General features: G+C 49.8%; 1 protein-coding gene across 1 annotated transcript in view; it reads right to left on the reverse strand.

Annotated features, from left to right (window-relative positions):
• Nucleotides 1-506: 506 nt before the first annotated feature.
• TTI1 (TELO2 interacting protein 1) overlaps nt 507-17,452 on the reverse strand; it is a 41,392-nt gene continuing 24,446 nt past the window's right edge. The window contains exons 5-8 of the mRNA XM_084888681.1: nt 15,514-15,654; nt 13,325-13,529; nt 12,950-13,037; nt 507-1,200 (exon numbers count right to left, since the gene is read on the reverse strand). Of these exons, the coding sequence (XP_084744807.1) occupies nt 1,017-1,200; nt 12,950-13,037; nt 13,325-13,529; nt 15,514-15,654 (618 nt within the window). The 3' untranslated portion in view covers nt 507-1,016. The remainder of the gene's footprint in view (nt 1,201-12,949; nt 13,038-13,324; nt 13,530-15,513; nt 15,655-17,452) is intronic.

The following is a 17,452-nucleotide window of genomic DNA, read 5'->3' on the forward strand; positions in this document are numbered from 1 at the left end:
TCCTGATTCCCTCACACTGGGAACTTGAACACTGGGTACAATATTAAAGGGCCATTGTTAATTTTGGTAGCTATGATAATGGCATGTGATTACATGTTTAAGAAAAGGCTTGGATACATCTGGGATTGGCTTGAAAATAATCCAGGGGCAGGTGGGGTGGGAGGTCAATGGGCAGGGAGCGCTAGAGCGAGGCTGGCCACGTGCTGGCATCGGGGCAGCTGCATTATGGGTACCTGTGGCATCAGTGTACTAGTATCATAATCAAAGGTTAAAGTAATTAATCTCCTACTTAGAAGAAATAAAAAGCATTGTTAGGAGCGTCTGCTTTTGGGAGAAAAAACAGACGACTGGGGAACGGGAGATGACTTTTCACTGTTCCCATTTTGTGCTGCTTGGATTTTTATGCCATGGCTTGGATTATCCATTCAAGAACATTCACCCACCTAAAAAAAAAAAAAAATCACCCAATTTAAATAGAAAACTTCAAAGTGAGCTCTTGCTCATACTTTTCATCCAACAAATGTCTTTATTTCATTTTCTTCCAAAGAACAGGTTAGGTGCAACGAGTTAGTTCCGGCTCATTATTTGAGGTGAGGGGTGTGTCTGTGACACTGGCTGTGTTCTGAAGACGCCTGGTGAGTGGTGCCGCCTCGTGGTCCTCGGACACTCAGAGGACACACAACGCGGCACGTGGTCCAGGTCCCGGCCCACGTGTCTGTCAGCTCGCCAGTGTGAGTCTGTGTGTGTGTGGGGGCTGGACTGTGAGGCAGCTGGGGCCTTGGACAGAGTAAGCTAAGGAGTTAAGTCCTTAAGAGCTGCCAGACAATGTCATCTGAAAACAGCAGGTATGAAATATAAATAACAGTCAGCTACTTTCGTTCAATCCAATTTCTAAGCAGTTGTGTGATCGATCAATTTAGAAATCGATTGCCTGTCTAATCCACCTTGCCGTCTTCTCTGCTGTTGCCATGGCCTCTGGCCAGGGTGGGGTCCCCCGGTCGCGGGCAGAGGGGCGCTCACCGCAGCTCCCGCAGCAGGAGGAGCACGTTGGCCGCGTAGGGGTTCTGCGGCCCCGGGCCCCCCCGTAGCCGCACAGGGTGGAGGGCAGGATGCGGGGGTGTGAGCTGCTCGGGGCAGTAGAGTTCGTTCAGGAGGAACCAGGTGCAGTCCGGGTCCACCTTCATCAGGTGGGAGAAAACCCTGCGGAGAGAGGAGCAGCAGTGAGGGCCACGGCGCGGGGGCACAGGGAGGGAACCTGCTGGTGTTCACCCAGGAGGCTACTTCCTGGCTGTTTGAGAAAAAACTGATAAAACAGCAAATCACCTGAATAGCTGGACAAACCACCTCATTCACAAGACAGGGCCACATGGATGGCCCCAAAGTCTAACAGAATCAGGCAAAGAGTTTCCTATCCCCTGACATACAGAAGAAAAGTGGTGATTAGTCCGAGCAGAACAATATTGACATCAAACAAGATCTTGGCAAAGGAACTGGTTAAGTTCTGACATGCAAAGCAAGACTTTTCAGAAGGAAGAAAACGGACAGGCCCACCCTCACGCTAGGCTCCACTCGCTCACAGGGCCAGCCCCAGGGCGGGGCTCCCAGTCCTCCTGGGGAGCCTGGGCAAGTCCTCAGCTTCCGAGTCTGCGGCCCTCCCTGCGGGCCCCCGCTCACTGCTGAACCTGTGGCTGGCCCTTTGTGGCCACGGAGAGCCACGGATTCTTGGAGGGCTGGACATGCCTGTAGGGATCAGATCTCCTGGGACAGGACCGGCTGAGCCCTGATCCATGACCTTTGGAAGAGGCAGAGCACTGGTGTCCCACACACAACACAGACGGAGCTGAGAGGCATTGACCAGCTGACACCAGAGGCCCAACAGGTCTGAAAAGGTGTCACACCCTTTCCTCTTACCTGCTCACATCCCACTCAGTCATGTGCCCAGGCCACTGCACGGGGCAGTCCAAATGTAACTCCCCCGGCTGACTCAGTGACCAGGGCCTGGCTTTCCCACCCCAGGCAGGATGAGCCCTTCCCCCGCTGGGCAGCTCTCTCGGCCACCCTGCCCTCAGCTCACCCATCCCCTGCTCAGAGAGGTCGGCTTCAGGACCACTGTGTCTGGTGGGCACCCCTTATCTATTTGCTGCTCCACAGGGCGCCCTCCCAGCACTCATCACGTCCTCCTCGGTGGCCATCTCCCTGCTTCGCAGTGGGGGCAGGGAGCATGTCTGCTGGGCTCACCCTGCATCCCAGACCCCTGGTGAGCGCAACCAGCACTGCCCGAGCAGGTGCTCACAGGGAGCAAGGGCTTCCTGGCTCGCACACTGATGGCTGAAGATGCCGGCTGTCTCTGGAAGGTCTCCGCTCTATAGAAGGGCGTAAAGGAGCGGCCACTGCTCAGCACCAAGGAAGGACCAGGGAGCTTTACTAGCAGGATTCACGTAGCCATAGGCACCACTAGTAAGGTGTGACCAGACGTCCCGATTTTTAACAATTTGTCCCGTACCCTGCTGCGTTTTAAAAAAGTCCCGCGATCAATAAAATATATTAAAAAAAAAAAAAAAAAAAAAAGCCCAAACCGGTCTGGCTCAGCGGTAGAGCGTCGGTCTGCGGACTGAAAGGTCCCAGGTTCGATTCCGGTCAAGGGCATGTACATTGGTTGTGGGCACATCCCCAGTAGGGGGTGTGCAAGAGGCAGCTGGTTGATGTTTCTCTCTCATCGATGTTTCTAGCTCTCTATCCCTCTCTCCTCCTCTCTGTAAAAAATCAATAAAATATATTTTAAAAAAAAATTAAAAAAAGTCCCGCGGCATGCGGGACAAATTGTTAAAAATCGGGACTGTCCCGCCAAAAGCAGGACATCTGGTCACCTTAACCACTAGCCAATTGGCTGGGGAAGATTACTCAACTTGTCTTGGTCTCAGTTTCCTCACTTCACTCAGGGCTCTGCAGAGGCCTACAGCCTCACAAGGGTCCCTCTCCGATGGATGGATGGGGTCTATTTGATGGACTCTTTTCATTCTTAGCCACCATTCCTAGGAACCTTTCCCTTACAGCTGGGCGTCAAATACGAGTTTAAATGCTTGCTAACAGGAGCCAAATTCTGATTTTTAATTAGGTTAATCTGCAAAGCCTGTGCACTTCCGCTTTCTTCCTGGGGTTTAATATTCATATTCGAAGGAGACAAAGGAGGGGGCACTCTGAAAAACATTCTGGCCTGCCTTGTGCCTAAACAACCTAAGTTTTCTTTTCTTAGGATAATCTTGCGCCTGTAACCTCAGCGGTAGACGCTGGAGAAGTGATTAGAATATTCCAATTCATCGTTTCCACTTCGCTGCAGAAAGGAGATGGGGCCTGCGTGGAAGACGATTTTTGTTTAAAAAACAAATATCTTTGATAATTAGAGTGGCAAGGGAAATTATGAAAAAATGCACCAAAAAATGGGAAGCAGATTTCTATTTACACGTGACACAGTTGACAGTTTTCCCTGGTGCCAAAGACTGTTAGAATGCAAATGGTTCCATTTGATTTTTTTTTTTTTCCCTTCCAAGGACTGGAACAATCTCTCAAGCTGCAGCACAGCGCACTCGCAGCTCCAAGGAATATTCTGATCTGGGCAGCACCCAGCAAAGTGTCACCACGGCTCAGTTCAGTCACAGCTCTGCTCCGACTCGCTCGGCACGGAAACGCTGCGGTGTTCGTTTTCCGAGTCCTTTTAAACATGCTAAACTCGGATGTCGCTTTCGCTGGCAGGAAAGGAAAAGCTACTCTCTTTGCCCGGTGAGATCTCTAAATAAAATGTTAACAGGGAGGCAAAGCAAAAATGTGTACAAAGGTCACCTTTTTATTAAGCAAGAGCCAAACTCTCGGAAGAATGAGTTTGGGTCCCATTTCTTAGCGCTTAAAGGCATAGAGCCTGCAGAGTGACAGGCAGCAGCGAGGCTCCTTCTCCCACCTCCGGGGCTCAGAGCAAATTATTTTGCCTCCCTAAACCCGTTTCTTCCTCTTTCTCTGACGGAAGATGATCGCACCCGCCCCGCCCTTCTCACGGGTTTGTTCAAAGGCTCTAAGGAGATGAGGTGCAGGAAAACACTTCGAAGTGTATAATGAAAACACCATTCCTTCCAGAGAAAGGGTGTGTGTGTCTCAGGAATAATTATCACCACCAACCCCAGCTCTCTGCCGCCCTGGAACTTCTCAGACACCCTGAGAGGGGCAACACACCTGTCCTTTGTTTCCCTCATAATGTCCTTCACCCTGACTTGGTGGGGGGGGTCCCAATTCTCAGCCCAGTGGGTTATAATTTTGCCCTCAATTTTAAGGAAGAAATGAATGCAACGGTCTCTGTCCTTTGCATACCTGAGGTCAGGGGCAAATGCCATGCTATGCAACCCGCTGAACTCTAAACGCCGACAAATTCTGAATCTGGATTCTCGTTCATTTTAAGCTCCTGGGAGCTGAGCCTGAGACCCAGGAGATCTTGTCTGAGCGCTCATGGCCCAGCTTTGCTCCAAACTCTGCTACCACTTGGTCCCGGGCCCAGATCCCGCCCATCCTGGCGCCCCTCTCCCTTCCTCCCCAAGCGGAGAGCAGAAGGCTGAAGACCTCAAAAGCCCCCTTTGCATAACCCACAGCCAGAAGACAAAGACAGGACCTCTGCTTTGAACTGAGTGCAGTCACTGCCAGGAAAATGTTCCCGATGCATCTTGAGACACCGCAGAGATGGCTGTTGGACATGCCACACGGCCAGCTCCACCTTTTTCTCAAACCCAAAGAGAAACACTTTTAAACAATATAGACGTATATACGATCTAACTTCTGAACAAAAATTCCTTTCTCTTTCCTCCGGGCCCAAATCAGTGGCTCAGGGGAGCACCGTTATCAAGAGATTCTCTGGTCCCCAGAGTTTGGGGGGGCACTCAGCTGAGCCTCCTGCCTCCCCGTGTCCTGAGGCGAGTGATTATCTCTCAATAACCTGTAGGGCCGTGTAGCTTAAATGATAACTTGACTTTAAAAAATTTAGAACTCGCTGTTAGGCAGTTTCTAAGCAACCTCTGTTTCCATGGCAAAGAAGCCTGGTGTTTATACTGATTTTTCACTTAAAATGCGGTCTTATTGAATTTCACTTCATGCAGGCAGCCATTTCCCTGCATTTCAGCCCTATCTGCAGCTGACGGCTATCCGTAAGTACCTAATAAACTCCAGACGCCAAGCCAACAGAAGCAGCTCATGCCTGTGTGATCAATATCAGAGTGCTCGGGATGACACAGCGAGGGGTGAGGGGGCCTTGGGAGGCAGGGAAGGTGCAGCCAGAATCTGGTCGGCTGAGTTTGGGCCCCACCTCCTCATGGTTTGCCAGGTGTGCCCCAGCACCGGTGTCCAGCCCGGGCGCCGTGTCAGGCGTGTGGGATATGAAGATGGATGGGTGGATGAGAAGACTCAGGCCTCAGGGCCTCCTGGCTGCTAGGGAGGGCAGGCCAATCCCAGAGGCCGCGGGGCGGTGTGGAGAGGCCGTGCTGTCAGTCACATGTGGGCCGGAGCCGGGAGGGAGGGAATCGGGCAAGTTTCTTTCTTCTCTGGAAAGAGGGGTGGAGCATCAGATGAGTCCCAAAGTCCCCCTAGCTCTAATAGTTCACAACGTGGGTGCTGGGTCATGGGCCCTTCCCTCCAAATGTGGCCAAACCAAAAAGAAACTCCTCTGCTGCAGATGCAAGGAGCACAGAGCGTGTCCTCACCACCTCAGTCTAGACAACATCTGCTCATAGGGAGCTCCAGAAAACCACCAGCCAATCAAGGCCCCGTGAGCTAAATAAACTGTAACCGAAACTCAGCGCTTCCAGCTCTCCTGGGTGACAGGCTATTCTTTCTCTGTCAATTACTTGCTTGAGGGATCTGCTGCTGCTTGTCTCTCTCTGGATGTGTAAAATGCTCCCAGGAGCGGCCTGTGTAAATGCCAGTGGTAAAGAACTTGGGGCTTTGTGATCTGCTTATTTATTTATTTATTTATTTATTTTGAGCTTCTAAATCAGTTCTTCGGGGGGTGTCTCCTTAGGAACATGATACAGGCTGTCTCTACATGGGTGTGACTAAACGCAATCGGAAAATCAACTCACTGTTGGAAAGCAAGCAGATTCACCAAGTTTCAGCTTTGCTGTTATTCCCTCTCTGACAGAACAGCCTCCACCTTTTTCTCTCCTCTGGCCATTTCTTGTCCTGTGACTCCACACATGATGCTACAAATGAGGCTGTGTGCTTCCTTTTAAACAGACGGATGCTCAGGGTGTGGCCATGTCCTAGGCAGCGAGCAGTGGCCGATGTTTCCACACTCGGTAATTTACTCTAGTGGGCCCTGGCTCATTGGTTAACCAGTATTTCAAGCCTGTCCTTTGTCCTTTCTTGCTATTCAATTTAGCTATCTTCCCCTGAATGGAGGTCTTTTTTTGTTTTTATTTCTAAATGCCGAAAATGGGGGATTATGACTTGAAGCAATAATTTACTATCTAAATAAATATGTGCTACCAGTTACCTTTCCAGCTATATATTCTCGTCAGATTTAACCATATCCTATTCAAGACCATTCGTCTATCATTCTAATTCTAATCCACATACTCATAGCGAGACTGATATTTAAAATATTTAAGTGTAACGGGGACAGGATTTAAAAGCATAAACATCAGTATGATGCTAATCTTGCCCCTAAAGTACCACAAGACAAAGTATCATAAATGCGGCGGAATGACTCCATTGCTTTGTGCATATTTAAAAAGATACGGCGCTGAGAGGACCAATCTGTCACAGGCAATTCAAAAATAAAACAGAACCTAGACGGGCTTTAAATCCCACTGGGGCAGGACTGAAAAGCAGCCCCTTCCATCTGGCCAGCTCTCCTGCCTCCAGGCCTCCCGCAGGCCCAGATCCCACAACGACCACAATGCTGTGAGGCACATTTTTTCCCAAGTGGTCTGTGCCGAGCACAGAGGCTGCTGGCTTGGGCCTTGGCCCCTGCTGGTGACATCTCAGGCCACAGACAGAGTTTCCTGTTCCTCCCTGCAAGATTCGTACCCTTGAAGATAAAGACATCTCCGGAGCAGTCTACCTACCTGCCCCCCTCCCCCCTCAACTGCTTCCCTGGAACCCACGCTCTGGCGCTAAGCCAGCGGCCTCCGCTGATGGCTGTTGTAAGAAACAGCTCTAGGAAATGTATTGTATTTACTGCATGGGTGTTAGGGATATTAGTCACAACAGCACTCGGAGTTGTTCTAAGATGACCCAGGGAGAAATTTTCTTAGGGTTCAGTACCAAGGAGAGCTATGCTTGTTTCTGAAAAAGCTTTCTCTTTACATTCCAGAACAACAGATGCGGTTCCCTCTTCGCTCTGTCTGGTAGGGAGCTCAGAGCCACACTGAAGGCTCCTCTCTAACAAGGGGTCCAGAGCTCCAAGCCTGCATTTTCTATATGAACCTCAACCCTGGTTCCACCTTCTTTTCCTCTTATTTTTCCTTTTAAGAAATTTGTTCACTTTCTATTTTTCTTGTTGCATACTTCATTTGCAAGATGTCGTAGGTTTCTTTGGGAATAAGGAGGAAGTTTAGGTAATGATAACTACTACTGATTGACTTTTCTCTCTCTGCTGATGTTTTGTGCTAACAAATATGACTTTGCCGAATCATCGTAATAACTGTATTAGGTGAATAATAACAGATATGCTTATCCTAGTCTTGTAGATGAGGAAACCGAGACTTTGGGAAGTAAATTAACTCGCCCAATGTTACACTGCAACTGAGCAGCCATGTGAGACCACTTCCAACTTGGTATTCATCTTTGAAATCTTTCAACTCTCAACACAGTACCTGGCTCACCACCAGAAAGCTTTTAAATAAACACACATGTCCTGAGATGATCGAGGCCATGCTCCTGGCTGTTTTACTAGGTGCTGAGATCACATTCACTCCAGCCCCTCAGATGTTTGGGACAGATTGCAGGCCCTGCAGTGATGATGTGGCCACCCGTGGTCTGCTAAGGCTTGTGCAACCCGAAGTCCACCTTGTACAGGCGGTCCAGCTGCCAGGAGCACCAAGAACATCCTTGTTCTTGGCCCAGCACGGTTTGTGCACGCACATGCGTGCACACACACACACACACACACACACGCACATCCCAGGTTTGCGTTTCCCGCTGGATGGTGAAATGGTCAGCCCGGGCAGACTCCCCATCACATGGCAATGCTGAAGAAGCAGGGGGAGGGTGGGCAGCATCTGATTTGAGGAGCACAGAGGTCCCTGCCTTCAGATCTGAGGCCCAGCAACCGGCTTTGTCTGTAATCTGCATGGCAGGTGTCTCTTATCTCTGACACCAGGAAATCATGCCTATATATGCACAGCAAACAGCTTCAGATCGGAGTGTATTTTTAGAACAATGAGCCTGGAAAAGAAAAGCAGCAATGCCTGTCAAAAGATGGATAATGGGAAAGCTAACTACTTGGGTCTGGATTTGTCAACTATTAATCAAATGTCGAAAGGAAAAAATACTAGGAGTGCCCGCATTTCCATGTTGGGTGCAATCCAAGAGGGAAGCGGCTCTGCAGCCCAAGCTCAATCACACTGCCCACACCATTTCCGGGGATGAGCTACTAATTTCAAGCTCAGCTGAACTAACGGATCACCTCCGTGGCTCCCGATCCATTCGGATATAATAGGCCCAGGGGTGGGTAGAGAGAGGCGTTGGGGCTCTGACAGGGATGAAATGAACGAGCCGGTGCCAGTCTGTTCGCCCAGAGTTGGAAGGCACCGGCTGGGTTCTTTGATGGGCTGGATCCTACTGCTAGAAAGAAAGCGGGGAAGTCAGTCAGTAAATGAACCTTCAAATCTGGTCCAGATTTCTCAAAAAGCGGGTGGCAGTGGGAGGTGGCACAATTAACATGAAAAAGATCACTCTGAGTTGAAAACGGTTCAGATTTCAGTCAAGATGAAGCAACAAAAAAAAGCATGATCAAGTGTATATGCCTGTGTATAGCATGTATTATACATCACCCATCTTATATTTGGTAAATTTATATGCATACTTCCCACACGGGTGTGCATGCACACATAAATACATGCCCGAAACATAAGTACCGCGAGGGCAGGGCCGTCTCTCTCTTTGCTCCCTGCCATTCTCAGTGCCTAGAACAGTGCCTGACATAGCAGCAACTCAGCTAATCAGGAGAATGAGTGAACGCTGGGCAGATTCCCTCCCATATTCATGCAATTCATCAGCACAGTGACTCTGGGAGAAAGGTTATCACCTCCCCAAGTTTATAGAGGAAGGAAATGAGGGGAAAGGCAACTAAGTCATTTGCTCAAGGTCACCGAGCCAGTAAGATGTGAACGGAGGTTTCTCCACCCCCAAGCCCGGTGCCCTTTGCCCTCATATACAATAGCTAGGCAGAGGATGCTGGGAAGGTACCCCCCCCCCCCCCCCCACCTTCCCTGCACAACCAGAAGGTGACCAGCCGGTCACAACCCCACTGGTAGAAGTGGGACTGGGGTGAAGACCAAGTGGCCTGAGAGCATTGTTCCTTCATCATGAGTCTTGTTGGACACGAACTTTATCTTTTAAAAATAGGCACTGCCCTGTTTATTCCTTATCGCCCTGAGGTGGACGACTGTTGGATGATTTAAGACAGGGAGCCCCGGAGGCTGCTCAGAGAGGCCCAGGGAGAATGGAGCTGAACCGAACCAGGCTGAGAGCATGTACTGGCTTGAAGGAAAAACACAGAAATCTGGGGTATGTGCTTGCATCTCAAATTCCTTTGATGTTTGAGAAGGAAACGCTGCATGGCCAGAAAGCACAGCACTGTGGAGGCCCACTGCATGCTGGGAGATAACTCAGAGGCTTCCGGGGCCACTTGGGAATTTAAATCAGCTAAGTTAGCCTGTGCCAAGGTTGAGAAGGTGGCGCGACTGATATGACCTGTTATTCTGTAATCTGATGCTTACCCTCAGGGACACTGCCTTATTTACAGCTTGTGGTATGTTGACCCCTCCTCCCCACCCCAAGCATGATTTTTTCATTTGTCATCCATTGAAGTTATTTAACTAGATGTACTTTGGGGGAGCTGGTATTTTTCTTGCACAGCCAGTTAACAGTGACACCTGGTGGTAACAGACAGGAAGGCTACACCTTGCCCTCTATCCCCATCCCTCCCCCAAGTTGCAAGATTTATGCCCCTCCTCACAAGGCACATTCGCTAGATAAAAGCATTAAACTGGAATGGCATCTCCGTTCTTAGCATTTACAGCCTTGGTTATATCAACCACCCCCTGATCAATTTCCATTTCCAGAATTTACAGCCTGGTGTAAAAGCCTGCCACAAAGGCTATATTTAATATGACAAATTAAAAAAGCAAACACAGGCTTGGTCATTCTTTGGATCCCGGAAAAGCAAACAGAAGGAAGGAAAAACCCAGGCGTGATGCACACAAAGAGGAAATTTTATGGAGCTGCCGAGTTTGCCTCCATGCCCACCCCGGGGAGGCGGCTCCTCAGAGGTCCCGTCAGTCCCACGCAGACCCACCTCCTTTCGGAGCGGCGCCTCCCTCACAGGGTCTTCAGCAGCCCTGCCAGACAGATACGACAGCTACTTCCAAAGCAAGCAGGCACCTGCCCGGTGCAGAAACCCACTGCCTCAGAGGGAGTGGGCTTCTGACAGCTCTGGCTGCACTGGTTCTGAGCACTGAGCTGAGACCGGTTTGCAACCCTCTGGCTACAGGGCTCCCCACTGGGCCCTGGCACCCAGCACAACAGCCTTCTCTTCCCCCATGAGTGGGTGGGAGTGTCACTGACGGCCGTGTGGGGCGGCAAGGGGGGAGCAGGGGACTGAGAAGGCTTCGGCAGCCATTCAGGTAAGAGATGAGGGTGCCCTGGCCTGACCTGGATGGAGGCTGGGAGGTAAAGAGAAGCCGACAGTTTGAAAGGAGATTCTGTAAGCTTGGTAGACAGGCTTTCACTTCTGAATGGATGTGGGATGTGAAGGAAAGAAGAATAAGGACAAAGAATGGATGGATGGTGCAGCCATTTGCTGACCTTGTTCATCGGTCCCTGCAGCTAGGACTGCTTCAGTGCTAATGGGCCCGCCCACCTCCCTCTCCCCACTCGGTAATGAGCTCACAAAGCAACCAGGTTTCCCATTGTCTCAGGCTTCCTTTCCCTTTAGAGAGCTTATTAATTTTTGAATCAGGATGCCAAATCAGCTCCGGATTGAGGCCACAATGGTGTTTTCTCCCGACTTCAAATAAGTGTGCAGATGATGTATTTGTGAAGCAATCAACCCTGCACTTCCTCACTGCCCGGCCCGGCCAGAGGGGGGTCATCTGACTCAACCCCGAAACGAAGGAGCGCCAAGGAGCAAACAAAGGCGCTGCGCCCAAGTGGTCTGGCTGCATTCCCCTCCTCCCCGGCACCTTGGACACCAACTCCAGATGCGGCAAGGCCCAATTCTGGGTTTAACTGGTTTTCATGGCAGAAAAGAAAAAGGAAAGACAATAAATTGCGAAGATTAGTCTGTTTGATGGGTGTAGAAGAAGGAAAATGCGACAGGGGCTGTGAAAATCAGATCTTCGTAACTCTTGGTTGTAACAGGCACACAAAAGCATTTACTTCATTATCTTCTTGAACTGAACTCTAAATCATAGCACATTAGCGTCAGGGACACTGCCCGGGGGAGGGCCGTTTTCACCCTGAGTCGGCTCTTTAAGGAACAGAATGGCTGGGGATAAGAAGCTGGTAGGATGCACCCCCCGTGATGGAGAAAGCATGACAGATGCTGGCCCTAGGGGATGTGATGGGAAAGAGACAGAAAGAAAAAAGAAAACTGGAGGAATCATGAGCAAAAAATTGCAAAGGACAATAAATCAATTCAAAAAGGTACTTCCATCTCTCCCAGGGAGCGCAAGGTTTATAAGGGAGCAAACGGGCTTTCCTGTTTCACAGTCAGAGCGGCCTTCAGCCTCTCAGGGACCAAGACGACTCCTACCCACCCTCTCCCCCCCAGGAAGCTCAGGGACAGGATTCCAGAAGCCCAGGGAGTGGGCAGGCTGTTTCTTTGCTCCAGCATATGGAGCTGCAGGGACAGTGTGCCAGGCCACACAGCCAGCTTTTGCCCCAGCAGCTGGCACCCAGGGGATGGCAGTCCCAGGGTGCAGGCTGCTCCCTGCTGAGAGGAAAGCTGGAGAAAGGGGGCCAGAATGCATTTTGGATCCCAAGTCTGGGGAACGCTGCTCTGCTCAAGGCTTTAGCTTTTGAGAAAAATCCCTTTGGACTCCAGGAACCAGACATAGCTTCTTCCATCAGAGGTGGCACAGCTGTTCTTGAGTAAGCAAGACTTTTGGAAATGAGAATCACGCAATTTCAGAGTTGGAAAAGGCCCTTTAAGCCATTAACCCAGTGGCTTTTAACATGTCATGGTTCACAGACTCCGATGGTAAGGACACCATCTAGAGAGAGGCTGGTATGTGTCTGCTTGCACACACACAATTTTGCATATAATTTGTGCGGATTCATGACACCCTGATGCCCATTAAGACGCTCTCTGGAGTCAAATTATGCCAGATCAGTAACCCACCCTTTCCTTTTGTAGATGAGAGAGCCGAGGCCCGCAGAGGTGCCAGGGTCACCTGATCACGACAAGCAGGCCTAGAAGCAGATCTCCCTTCAGCCAGGAGAGCTCTGCCCCTCCGGCACGCCATCTTTCCGCTCTCCGCCTGGCGGCGTTGGTGCTGACGCTGCAGCAGAGGAGGGAAAGGTTACTTGCAAAGAGAAATGCGTCCAGTAAAAACGCGTCTCTAGAGGTGGCACAGTTGAAGAAATCACCTTCACCTACAAGAGCAGAGATGCCTCAACTCTGCGTGCCATTAGCAAATCATATATAATTTAGGACAAACGTAAAGAGACGCGGGTGATTAAGCAGACGTACCTCCTGGCAGCCTCTTGTAATTTCACGGGCTGTTTGGCGCTGAGGTAAATCAGGCAGGCATCAGCCACTTTATTCAGGTCACCCTCACCTGCAGAGAGGAAAAACAAAACAAGTGTTGGCCCTCGGATTTCATTTGGGACAAGCAATAGCCAAGTGCCGTCCGGGGAACTGGACAAGCTGGGCAAGAGGACATGGGCTCTTTATCTTGCAAACAAAACAAAAACACCAGAGTAAGTGGATAAATGAGGTCAAAGTGAGACGGAAGCATGTACACATGAAGGGAGGAGAGGAGGGGAGCATGGCTAAGTGGACGGTGCAAGGGTGGGTGTGGGACAGAATGCAGAGTGTGTCCAGGTGAGCCTGGCTGGTACCTACCTAGGTCCAGTCTCTCGCAGAGAGGGCCCAGGCCCTGCAAGACGGCCAGCTGCAGCTTGAAGGCCAGTGTGTGGGAGTAAACTGGTCCGGCCCGGGCACTGACGGGAGCCTGGGCGACTAAGGAGCCAGCCAGCTTTGGTAGGACATCTTTGCAGAACCGGCTCCGGAGAAAATCACCACATTTGCCTCCGAGGGTGCGCAAAACCTGCAGAAACAGCCCCAAGCTGGTGTCTGAACATCACCAGGGCAGCAAGAGAGCTAAAGAGCGCTTGGTAATTCAATTTCATCTGGGTCTATGCTTGGGAGGTGGGTGAGGGGATGGGGGGGAGGAGGAGAGGGAAGGGAAGGAATTACTGCTGTTAATTCCTTGCCCGTGGTTTGTGATTCTGACAGTTATGAATTCAGAGGTCTCTGCTCCCACAAGGTATGGCTGCTTCTATTCATAAATACAGATTACACAGAGAGTATTTCATAGGAATCTTGAGCTGAATGAATATGATTAATCCCTTGATTTTCCTCCCTCTTTTGTTAAAAAAAAAAAAAAAAAAAAAAAAAAAAAAGGCCTTAAAGCAGTTAACATAGATCATCCCTTGAATCTTCCTAACATCTCTGGAGAAATGATTTGTGTTTGTAACTGTAACTGGCTGAACAAACACAAACACGGAGGCTGGCTGCTGCCCCGTGTGGGCAAGGGAGGGCAGTGGCTGGCTGAGGTCCTCTGGCTGAGGGAGGGCAGAGTCCCAGTGGTCAGAGCCGAGTTGGAGTTCCTTCTGTTCCACAGCACAATCTCTTATGTACATCACCCTCATCCCATCGTTCACAACAGGCACTTTCTCTGCATGTCTCATTTTAAACTTTCTCTAGCAGAACGTATTGAAACGTTTTGCCCTGCTGCACAAGACTGAGTATACAGGATAACGGGAATTTCTTTAAAAATCGGTAAGCAAGGCATAACCAGCACAGAGAGTGTTTGCCGACTTTGCAGAGAATAAGGCGCTACTTCGGGGCCCTCGGCTGGGCTGCGCAAGGCCTGACAGACCTCGGGTGTCATCAGCGTGTCTGGCAGCGGGAGAGCAGCCTCTGTGACAGCACACAGGTCTTTATGTGTTTTCATTTTCCTACCCTTGCTGTCACTTCAGATAACCCATTAATTTTCATAAAGGAAAGCAGCCCATCTGAATAAGATTTAGCAAGATCTCCCTGCCCCTTGCCTTCTTTTGCTCTCTCTCTACACACACAGGTCATTCCTTGTTTTATTTTTGAAAAAAATATTAGCAATTGTATAGGTTTTAAATGTAGGCTTGCGTTTTGATCTGGCATATGCTAAAGAATCTTACAGAAAACCAAATTACCTTTGCCAAGTATCTTAGTTGTGTTCCTGGCTTCATTTTTATATTCCTCGTCTTGCTCACCCACCTCTAATTTATATTACCTTGCCATGGTAAATGTATCTCTGTAGGTTGCCTTAAGTGCTTTTTAGAACAAGTGAGAATATACATAAATCAGCTAAAATATGTGAGCTAATACAAGTCAAACTAAGTCAGGGAGAACAATACCTTCCATGTATGTAGGGCTTTACATTTTTCAAAGTATTTCACCCAGCAGCCCCATTTATCCTTGACAACAGCACTATGAGGAAGATGGGCCAGGTGTTCCTAAGCCCAATCTGAAAACGGTGGTCACTGGCTTTGCCCAAGTCACTCGGCTGGCAGAGGATGCCCATTACTAGCACTAGATCCCTTCACCTGACGCCTGTGCAGTGCAGAGAACATGGCGTGAACTCACAGGTGTTTGGTTCTAGCACTTTAGCTGTGTGATCTTGAGAAAACTTCTTGGCTTCTCTGAGCTTGTTTCCTCCTCTGACAAGCATGGGGATGATAATATCTACACCACAGGGTTGTTATAAGGAGATGAGCTCATGTATGGGGAAGTGCCAAGCACACTATAGGACACACAGTAGGTGCTCAATAAATACCGGTGGCCCTATCATCCACTAGGTATCCCTGCTTCAAATTCAGAAGGAAACTGACTTTTATTTTCTTCCTTGTGCTTTTCTGATTTCTTGGTGCTTTCTTCCAGGTGTATTACACTGCAACCAGATGCAAAGAGAACCAATCCCAAAGGCACTGGTGAGCCCTGTGCTTACCCCCCTCTGTCCCCACGGCAGTAGGGGGCTGCCAGGGCAGTACCTTGAAGGCTCTGAGCACTGCCAGGGGGTCATCGTTTGTGAGTCGGCGTACGAGCGGGGGCCAGGCCCGGTGAGCCAAAGGGAGGAGCTGGTTCCGGTGGGACTGCAGAACGACCACACACAGATCCAGCACATCCAGGACCTGGAAGGAAAGAGGGCATGGCTTCAGGAGGGAGGACAGGCTTGAAACCAGGGTAACCAAGTGCCCATTTTAAAAGAATAACATTTAGAAGCTCATTAGTTGGCTAAATATTTACTGAGCCCTAAAAACATGCCAAGCATGGCTAGGTACCGGGTGGGTACACTCAGGGACAAAAGGCATATGCTCCCTTGCCTTCCTGAGGCTTGGCCCACTGCAGAGAGATAACACCCAGGTCAAGGGTGATCTCCACCTGCGACAAGTGCGAGGAACGGACTCGTAAAAGGAGACACACAGGATGAGTAGCAGCTGGTCATGTGCACAGAGTGCACCAGCGTTCCTAGAACCGGAAACAGTGACGAGGGAGACTCTGCAGTGGGGGAGCTAGCAGTGCGTAGGTGCTGAGGCAGCGCAGGGTGGAGCAGAAGAGGGCAGGTAAGACGGGGCTGGATAACCTATTAATGACACGGGTGTCATGTTAAGGATTTTTCACTTTGTACTGAGGGCAGTGGGGAGCCATGAGAATGTCTTAAGCAGGAAAGTGGCGGGATACAATTCATGTTTTAAAAAGGTCATTCTGGCTGCTGGGTGGGGAAGGGACTTGAAGTGGGAGAGAGGAGTAAGGAGGCCCTTGAGGAACATGGCACATGTCACGAGAGGAGGAAAGTGAGGTGGCCATGTAATCGAGGCGGCAAAGTTACCTGTTTTGGAGATGAAATGGTTTAAACTGCTGAAAGACCCGATACTGGGGAGATGAAGAGAGGGATCTTAGAGCTGTTTGGGTTCAGACTTAGCAACTGAAGAGATGCAAGTGCTGCCTAATGAGACAGGAATAACGGAGGAGTGGAATCGAGAGGCGAGGTGAGAGCAAGGTCTGTTATTCCTAATGGAGAGGCCAAGCAGGCCGCTGAGATACAGTCAATCTTAGGAGAAAGGATTGGGGAGCCTAGATGTAAATCGCATTTTCACCTTCCTGATCCCTCCTCTCTCCCAGCTCACTGAAAGCAGGTGGTCGCCTTCGGTCTCGTGGGAGTGGTCAGCCCACAGGGCGGGGCCGCCTCCGCAGAGCCTGAGAGGGTGCATGTCCGAGTCAGAAAGACTGAGGGAAGCCTGTCAACTTAATGTTAAGTAGTAAACCTGGGATGAGAATAGAAACAGAATGGAGATAAGTGCCCACTGTGTGCTGGTCACACTGAGACTGGAACAGGAACAAAGAACAAAAGAGGAACTGGAAGAGGAGAAACTCAGTCCACAGTGGAGAGCACACAGTGGAAAGGGTGTTGGTATCACCACTGGCTTTGAACTTGAGTTCTGTTATTAACTGGGCAAGTTATGCCATATACTTCAGTGATTTAGAAACATTTTCCTCCTCTGCCTAGAATGTTCTTCTCTCTGCCTTTGCCCCTTTGCATGGCTGGCTCCTTTCCAAGCTTTTAAGTCTCAGTTTAAATATTACCACCTCAGAGAGGCCCTCCTGATAACCTGGCCTAAACCCCAACGTAAGGTTAGGGGTTTGGTAGAGTAGGTTCCCAATACATGTTTACTACACGGGCGAATCTCTGCTTTCTATCACAGAACTGCTTATTATCTTCACAGCATTTCCTCAACCTCTAAGTGTGCGCCTATGTATCGCCTCTTTCCCTACAAGAGTCAGGAAGTTGCATGAAGACAGGGACCATGTCTGCTTCACTTCCTTCTGTATGCCCCCCGCCTGTCGCAGTCTCTGTAAGCACTCAGTGAATGAATGAATGAATGGGTGTGTATGTCATACGGGATGCTGTTTTGTATTTATAATCGATAA

The sequence above is a fragment of the Pipistrellus hanaki genome (assembly GCF_964339955.1).
Source record: "Pipistrellus hanaki genome assembly, chromosome: 6".
Lineage (NCBI taxonomy): Eukaryota > Metazoa > Chordata > Mammalia > Chiroptera > Vespertilionidae > Pipistrellus > Pipistrellus hanaki.